The 8,327-nt window shown below is 37.1% G+C and overlaps 2 protein-coding genes across 2 annotated transcripts in view; one reads left to right on the top strand and one right to left on the bottom strand.

Moving 5' to 3' along the window:
* Positions 1-3,061, bottom strand: part of LOC132164738 (putative disease resistance protein At3g14460) — a 5,545-nt gene extending 2,484 nt beyond the window's left edge. The window contains exons 1-2 of the mRNA XM_059575293.1: positions 600-3,061; positions 325-401 (exon numbers count right to left, since the gene is read on the bottom strand). Of these exons, the coding sequence (XP_059431276.1) occupies positions 325-401; positions 600-3,036 (2,514 nt within the window). The 5' untranslated portion in view covers positions 3,037-3,061. The remainder of the gene's footprint in view (positions 1-324; positions 402-599) is intronic.
* The window catches only part of LOC132164740 (uncharacterized), a 57,820-nt gene that overhangs the window by 4,589 nt on the left and 44,904 nt on the right, over positions 1-8,327 (top strand). The window lies entirely within an intron of this gene.

Below are 8,327 nucleotides of genomic sequence, written 5' to 3'. Positions count from 1 at the left end.
TTTCATTATAAACTACTCCCATGGTGTTCACCAACTACCAAAAAGGTCTTTGTAAGAGAACAATTGATGATGCAACGTTTTTGGTGGGGGCAAAAAGAGAAAGGGGCGAAAATTCCTTTCTGTTGAGAAGCAAAAGAAACATGCATATTTAAAGTTCGACTTTACCATTCTTGTTCTCCTCCTTTTCTGTTGTAATTACTGTTACTGTTTTTGTTATACCAAACATGGTCTCAATTTTCTCCTTAATTACAAAGATATGTAGGGATTATTGCACATCATCATGTGGGAGACACCTATTGATTAGAAACAGATTTACTGACTGACCTTCGTTTTGTGCTCTAGGAATATTTCTTCCGTTGCCGCCTTCTTCACCATGTCTCTTTCCAATGAAGTTAATGAAGCTATATATGCAGAAATGAGCAGATGATTGAGTTCCATCAAAAGAAATTCGATAGAGAAAGCATCAAATACAAATTGTTAGATATATTTCTATGGCTTTATATATATATATATATATATATATATATATATATATATATATATAAAATTAGCACGTATTGTAAAAGTGCCTGTAATTAGCAAAAGTAGAAAGTACTAACCTCTACAGCATATAAAATGACGATACCAAAGTACTGGGCGGTTTGCTACTGATGTTGAGGGGACGACTATATGGGAATTATGAATCTCCAGGTCAGCAACGTGCTCGATTTTGGGCCAATCTGGACCTCCTCCACCCTCCTTTTGGCATCGCTCAGATAACAGGGGACATGTTTGGATTTGCAAATGTTTAAGAGAGCTGGGGAGCCCATCCCCGGGCAAGGACTGAAGCATAGGGCAGTCCTCAATGTACAGGTCACTGAGTGAAGGGATGTTCTTCAATGAAAATGAGTTGAGAAGGGGGCATGATGCGATAATCAAACACTCCAGCGTAGTGGGTAGCTCCTCATTTAGTGTCTCCAATTTTTGACAATTTCGGATGGAAAGTAAGTAGAGAGAGGTCAAGGTTCGCAGCGACCCTTCTTGACCGTTGGACAAGGACACCAGATCTTTACAATCACGAATGTACAACGCTTTGAGCCCTGGAAGTTGGGGCCATTTGGGAAGTGAGGATATGTTTGAGATGCTGGAAATAACCAACGACTCTAGAGGGCTTGTTTCTCGTATTGCCCCCACCAATGCTCCATCATCACATCCTTCCAGTGTTATCTGAAAAAGACGTCGGTCGTGGGGTGGTGGAGGGAGAGTGGTCAGCAACTCACACCGATTGATCTCCAGCTTTTGTGGAGAGAAGAGCCGTGGCAAGGCCTGCAGCTTGGGGCAGCTTTTTACTCTCAGTGTTGCCAATCGACTGAAAGAGGGACGGTCCCTCATGGTTTCACGTTGATATTGATCATTAATAGCTTCCACCTGCTCCAGCACTTTTTCATTCCAATCCTCCAGAATAAGATTGTTAATAAGTTTTAGAATCTGCAAAGATGGGACCACTGGAAGAGCCCTTAAGGAATTACAGCTCTTGATCTTCAAGTAATCTAAATTTGGAAAGATGCTAGGCAAATCCCTTAGCTCGGGACAATTACAAAACTTTAGACGGCAAAGGGAACGGCATTCAACCTCCGTCCATTTCTCTAACTCCTGCATACCTTTGATGTAGAGCTCTCGAAGATTGGGTAACTGATCACCTAGATCGAGGGTTTTGCATTTTAGGCAACCTTTCAAGGTAAGACTGACTAAATGTTGGAGCTGCCCTTCTTTCATCCAAACAGGAAATTCATTGCCCCTGTAACGTATAATTTGAAGCTCTTTGAGGTTCGAGTGGGGTTGTAGATCTTTTAGTACACTGTTTTCAGTTGCTTCATCTTGTGTGTTGACAACTCTATCAGTACTCCATTCAAACACCAACTTGTGAAGGCTCTTCTTCTCATTCAACTTGGCGGCTCCTGCACTAGCTGCATTCTCTAGCTTTGAGATATGCAATGTTCCAGAAAGATGAGCCATTTTCTCCAATTGTTCGATTTCATATCCCTTCTCGCGGCCAACCTGAAATACGGGCAGATTGTGGAGACCGGTTAAGTTCCCCATACTTGGTGGCAACATGGAGAGCTTGAACCAGAACATATCATCAAGCTCAAGATGTCGAAGATTAACCAAATTTCCTAGGTCGTTGGGCAAACTAAAAAGCCAAATGCACCGCAAGAGTTTTAATGTTTGCAAATTGAAGAGATTGCAAATTGAGTTAGGGAGAACTTTGATTTCTGTTCTAGAGAGGTCGAGGTAGCGCAACAACTTCAACTCTTCAATTGATTCAGGCAATTCCAAGATCAGGCTTGAACTAAGATCCAACGCACGCATGTATTTCAATGAATGAAAGACTTTATGAAAGGCTTGACCAAAGTTTTTCAAGTGGCCACTCGAGTTAGCTTCAATTGACTCAGGCAGTAGAAGTGACCGCAACTTGGTAGCTCTATTGACAATCTCCGACACGGGCTCCTGGACATCTTTCCCGAGTAAGGACACATGACGAGATTGTTCAGAGAAACTACATAACTCATTTTCCTTCACCTGATAGCAATTGGGGCTTGACACTAATTGTGCCAAGTCATGGATAAGATCATGCATGATGTATATCTCTGTGTAGTCAAAGGATTGATATTGTGGAAAGTCATCGACAGTGATGCCCAGGGATCTCAATTTTATAGAATCATGTTCAAGCAATTTTTGGGTTGTTCCTTTTTGGATAAACTCGTTACATAAAAACTTTCTCATATTTGCCGTCGGAGTATTTAGTAACTGAAACAACAAATTACGGGGCACTAAGATCTGTTGAAAGAAAGTCCTTATTACGAGCTCACAAAATTTTGCATTTCCAGCCTCCTCCATTGTATCATGTCCACTTGATTGTATAAATCCTTGAGCTATCCAGAGTTTGACCAACTCTTCCTTGTAGAACAAGTGGGACTTAGGAAATAAGGAGCAATACTCAAGACAACGCTTTAGATCAGCAGGTAGGTGGTCATAGCTCAATTTTAGAATATCCATAACTTTGAGATTGTCAGCTTCAGGGTCCCGATATTCTATTTCCCATATTGCACTACTTTGAATTTGCCGCCATTTGCTTACATCATCAATGTGACCGCGCAAGAGACCTCCCATTGCCTTGACTGCCAACGGGAGACCTTCGCACTTTCTAACGATTTCTCTACCAATATCTTCCAATTCTTTCCGTGTTTCAATGGATAAAGTAGTGCGAATATTCCCAAATGCAATCTTTGAAAACAAGGACCAGCATTCATCTTCAGGCAAATATGCCAAAGGATAGGAAGGTTGAGTGCCTATAATTTCTCCAACCCTGCTAATCCGACTGGTTACCAAAACTCTGCTTCCCTTTGCACCTTGTTTCAAGAGAACTCGCAGGGAATCCCATTTTGAGATATCCTCGGTCCACACATCATCTAGAACAAGTAAGAAATGTTTTCCTCTCAAGAATTCTAGAAGCCGAGACTGTAGGTAGCTTGTGGAGCTGTCATCCAATTTCATCGGAGAAAGAAATTGTATCATTTCTTTAAGAATCCTCGTGACTCCAAACTCAACAGTGACACAAATCCACATTCTTGATTCAAAATGGGAACTTACCCTCTCGTCGTTGTAGACAAGTTGAGCAAGAGTTGTTTTGCCCAGGCCTCCCATCCCTATGATTGGAAGCACAGAAACGTCGCCCTCTTTATCGAATTCATTTGATAGCATCATATGTATTATCTTTTCTTTATCAGCCTCCCTACCAACTACTTCTGACTTATCCACAAAAAAGCCCGTGTAGTTTGGTATCTCAGTGTACGTCCTACCGCCATTAACTTGGATGTTGAGATGGAATTTGTTTTTTTCTTCAGCAATTATATCAAATCTTTTTGAAATATCCTTGATCTTATGTGCAGTATCATATTGAGAGGATGCTTTACCAAAATAAGGTAGGCAGTTACGTACCGTCGTCTGCCTCTTTTTCCAATGATAAGCTTCTGCTGCAAAAGTTTCCAGTAAGTCTTCAGCATCAAAGTCAGCCTCCTTGAGCTTTCCGAGCCAATCTTTTAGTTGTTGATTGTTCAGTTGCTTCTTCTCCGCATCTACAAGCACAGCTTTGATAGCAGTGAGCTTCCTTGAGAGGTTCTTTACATCTTCCTTCACGCCACGGATCGAAGAATACGTCTCCTTGATCAAGTCAAAACTAATCTTAATGACCCCATCCAGAATTGTTTCTGCCACGAGGTCTGCCATATATGGCTTTTTGATGGCACCAAGTAAGAAGAAATGCAAATATTTCTGTTTGTTGAGTGAGTATTGCAGGATGAGTTACAAATATTATTTTCCTAAAGTAGCATTTCTAGTTTCTAGAGAGGTTGTCAAATTCGAACCTGATGCTGATAAAAAAGAACCAGGTTCAAGTGACTTTATTCTGCTTTTCAGCCTTTTCCAACCCATTTTCCATTGTCATGCAACATGTTTTTGTGATTTTACCGTACACTTAGGTAGGATTGCATTAAAAGGTTTAAAATATATGTTTAGTTATGTTAAACAAAATATGCATGTTTGGTAAAAAATTTCAAATTTTTTTTTTTTAAAAAAAAAAAAATAATCAAAATGCATTTTTACAAAAGTTTAAAAATAAAACTTTTGAAGAAAAATATATTTTGACTTAAAAATTCTATTTATTCAATTTTATTCAATTTTATTTATAAAAATTATTTTTTAAAAAAAAATTATTTGAAAAAAAAATTATATACTCAATCCAATTAGAAGCATGGCCCCACACGTAAAAAAAAAAAAAATTATAATTAAAATAGAAGCATGGCCCCACGCGTTGAATCAGTAATGAGGCAAATAGAAGGGAGAAGTCTCTTCTCCCCTACTGTTTGTAAAGTCATCTGCTAATTACAGCTCAACCCAGCACCTCCATGCCAAAAAGAAAATGATAAATTCTAGGTTTACAAATAATATTTTTTTTACAAAAAAAATTATAATATATGTAATTGAAAATAAGATAAATTTACATTGTGAAAAACTCAATCATATTGATAGCAAATCATTCCTGTAACCTTTTTTCTCATTTAATTAAAAAAAAAAAAAAAAATCAAGCAAATCATAAAGTGTTTGATTATTACACTCTTATTGTTGTTCGATTTAAGAAAACCTTTAAGTTATCCTAAGGCAACGTTTAAACCTATGGAAAAAAGTGTTGATTTACGTATTAAAAATCTTCTTATTGATTATTAATTTTTTTTTTCAAATGAAATTTGATATTGAGTTCCTTTTACTTTGATGGCTAGCACTTGGGCATGTTTTTCTATGATGATTAATTCTTTGACGTAGATTTTGGCTCAAAATTGCTATTTTGAGGATCAAGCATCATTTGCTACTTGAGATACCTTTAGTATTGGCAACCACCATAGTGCCTATAAAATTTACGACGTGTGCTAATTTCTTGAGACGTAGCAAATTGCAAATTACCCTTGAAAAATAAGACAAGTGTCTCTAACGATTTAGGATGGCCAAAGCCACCCCAGGCCCAACTGGGGTGACCGACCACCCAACTTTTTTATTATTTTCTTTTAATTTTTTATTATTTTGTTTTTTAATTATTTTTAAAATACAAATAATATTTTATTATTTTTTATATTAATGGGACAGATGTCCTATTTATCGCCTCAAAATCTCTCTAAAGAGATCCTAACCATTAATTGGATATTCTCGAGTCTAAAATGGACCGAAGAGGATCCTATTCCCCCAAATTCTCTCTTTCTCTCTCTGTTTATTTTTCTTTTTTCTTCTCTTACTTTTTATTTATATCTCAATATTCCTTTATAAATTTCACACTCAATTCAAGAAAAAGACGAGAGAGAGAGAGAGAGAGAGAGAGAGGGAGTTTTCAGTTCTCAATGAAAAATTATAGTACAATTATTTTCTTTATTTTTTTGCTAGAATAGTTCTTTTCAATTTTCTAATCATTATTTCTCAATGAAAAATTATACTGCAGTTCTTTTCTTTCTTTCTTTTTTTTTTTTTTTGGGAACAGTCCTTTTCAATTTTCCACTCGTTTTTTCTCAATGAAAAATTATACTACATTTTTTTTTTCTTTTTTGATAGAACAGTTATTTTCACTTATATTAGTGTTTTCATTTTTTTTCCTTTTTTTATCTTTATTTATGGTGCTTATGTTCTTCCATTTTTGTTTTTGTCCCTTTTTTTTCTAATTTATATATTATTTTTTATTCAAATGATTACTTTCTTTTTTAAATTTTACATTGAATTTAAGAAATAATAGTGAGAGAGTTTCTTATTGTTATTTTTTGTTGATAATTTTTTAGTTTGTGTTGTTGTTCATGGAGTAATTTGTTTATTTGTTTACATGCTTAATTAGTGGACGACATTGGTTTTTTCCTAGAAGAATTCTTTTCACTTTTCCAATCGTTTTTTTCTCAATGAAAAATTATACTATACTTTTTCTTTTTTTTTTGCTAGAACAGTTATTTTCAATTATATTAGTATTTTCATTTTTTTTTTCTTATCTTTATTTCTAGTGCCTATGTTCTTCCATTTTTGTTTTTGTCCCTTTTTTCTAATTTATATATTATTTTTTATTCAAATGATTACTTTTCTTTTATGAATTTTATATTAAATTCAGGAAATAATAGTGAGAGAGGGTTTCTTATCGTTCTTTTTAGTTGATAATTTTTTAGTTTGTGTTATTGTTCATTGAGTAATTTGTTTATTTGTTTAAGGGAAATTAGATATAAAATCCTTAGGTAAACGCGCCTTTATTAAAAACTCCCTGGTTTTTTTTTTTCGGAAATTTAGTCATTGGGTCACGCGAAACTACTAGAAACTCCATACCGTTAATTTTTGGTAACTGCCGTTATTTGAATGAAACGAACCGTTTCACTTAAGTCCACCTAAGTAGAATTTTTGTATCTTACGTGTGAATTCTTGAAACCCTCAAGTTCCATACGGACCATACGGACAGTGCTACAAACCACCCGATACACCAAGCGGCAAGCCACCGACGCAGCAGACGCTTGAAGGAAGGGATGCCGTTGCAATGAGCTCTGGTCCCGCGGAAATCTCTCGCTGTGTTTCTCTTCATGTTTGCACTTTTGTTTCCTTCTCCCAAAGCCTCTTCTTTATCTTCTTCTTCAATTCTACATCTTCCTGTTCGTCTTGTTGTTGGTTCTCAGAACAAAAGAACGTCAGACGTTAGCCCCACAAATTGGGTTGAAAAACAGGGAGAGAGAAGCGGGACCGGACCGTAAGGCGTAAGGAGTTTAATGCGCCTTTAGAGTTTGTCAGTGCTGGAGTTGCCTTCATTTATTGATAAATCCCACCAAGCAGAGTCTTTTGTCTTTGCTGGTTGAGTGTTTAGAGAGTTTCCAGAGCTCCTTCTTCCTTGAGGCTTCACTCTCATGCATGGTTAAGAAGGGTGAGAATGGGGTGAACTATCCTGAAAGTAGAGGAGAGAAAGCACGCAGGAAAGCAGAGGAGAAGAGACAGGCTAGGTTAGAGAAGGAGCTTTTGGAGGAGGAAGAGCGAAAGCAGAGGGAGGAGGTTGCAAGACTGGTGGAGGAACGTAGGAGATTGAGGGATGAGAAAATGGAGGCTGAAAAAGATCGTGGCAAAATATCATCACCTGTCCGGGAGAAAGATGGTAAGAAGGAAGCAGAAAAGAGGCGTCATGAAAGAAGAAAAGAGAAAGACAAAGGGTCAAGTAAGAGCAATTCTGATGTAGAAGAGCTAGAAAAAAGAGTAGGTAAGGAGAATGAGCGAAAGCGAGAATCGGACAGGAAGAGCGAGATTGATCGTCGGGAACATCAGAAATCTGGGACAGAAAGTGTCAAAGGCCAGAGCACCAAGACTGGACATGTGATGAGAAGTATATCTGCAAACAGTTTTAGCCGGGGAAATTCTGGAACTAGGTATCTGGATCGTATGAGGGGTACGATTTTTTCCTCTTCTAGAGCATTTGGTGGTGGTGGTCTCTTTGGGAAGGGTGCTAATACTCCTGCCACAATTACAAAGGAATACAAGCCTAACAGTTCTGTAGATCATGTCCATACTTTTGCTCATAAAAGAGATTTATTTCCACATGAGCACGTAGCTGCCAAACCAATTGTAAATGGAGATGACAAGAACATCAATCGCCCTGTAAGTTGTCCTTTCTGTGTATTTTACTTTAACCTGTCACAGTCCTAACATGATCTCTTAGTGCCTGACTTAGATTGGAAATTCATAGAGGATGTAAGTATTTGTCATACTCTTTGTAGTTATCCTTCTGTGTAGTATATCAT

This window comes from Corylus avellana, chromosome ca10, assembly GCF_901000735.1.
Source record: "Corylus avellana chromosome ca10, CavTom2PMs-1.0".
Taxonomy (NCBI): Eukaryota; Viridiplantae; Streptophyta; class Magnoliopsida; order Fagales; family Betulaceae; genus Corylus; species Corylus avellana.
This window is presented reverse-complemented; position numbering and strand designations above follow the sequence as displayed.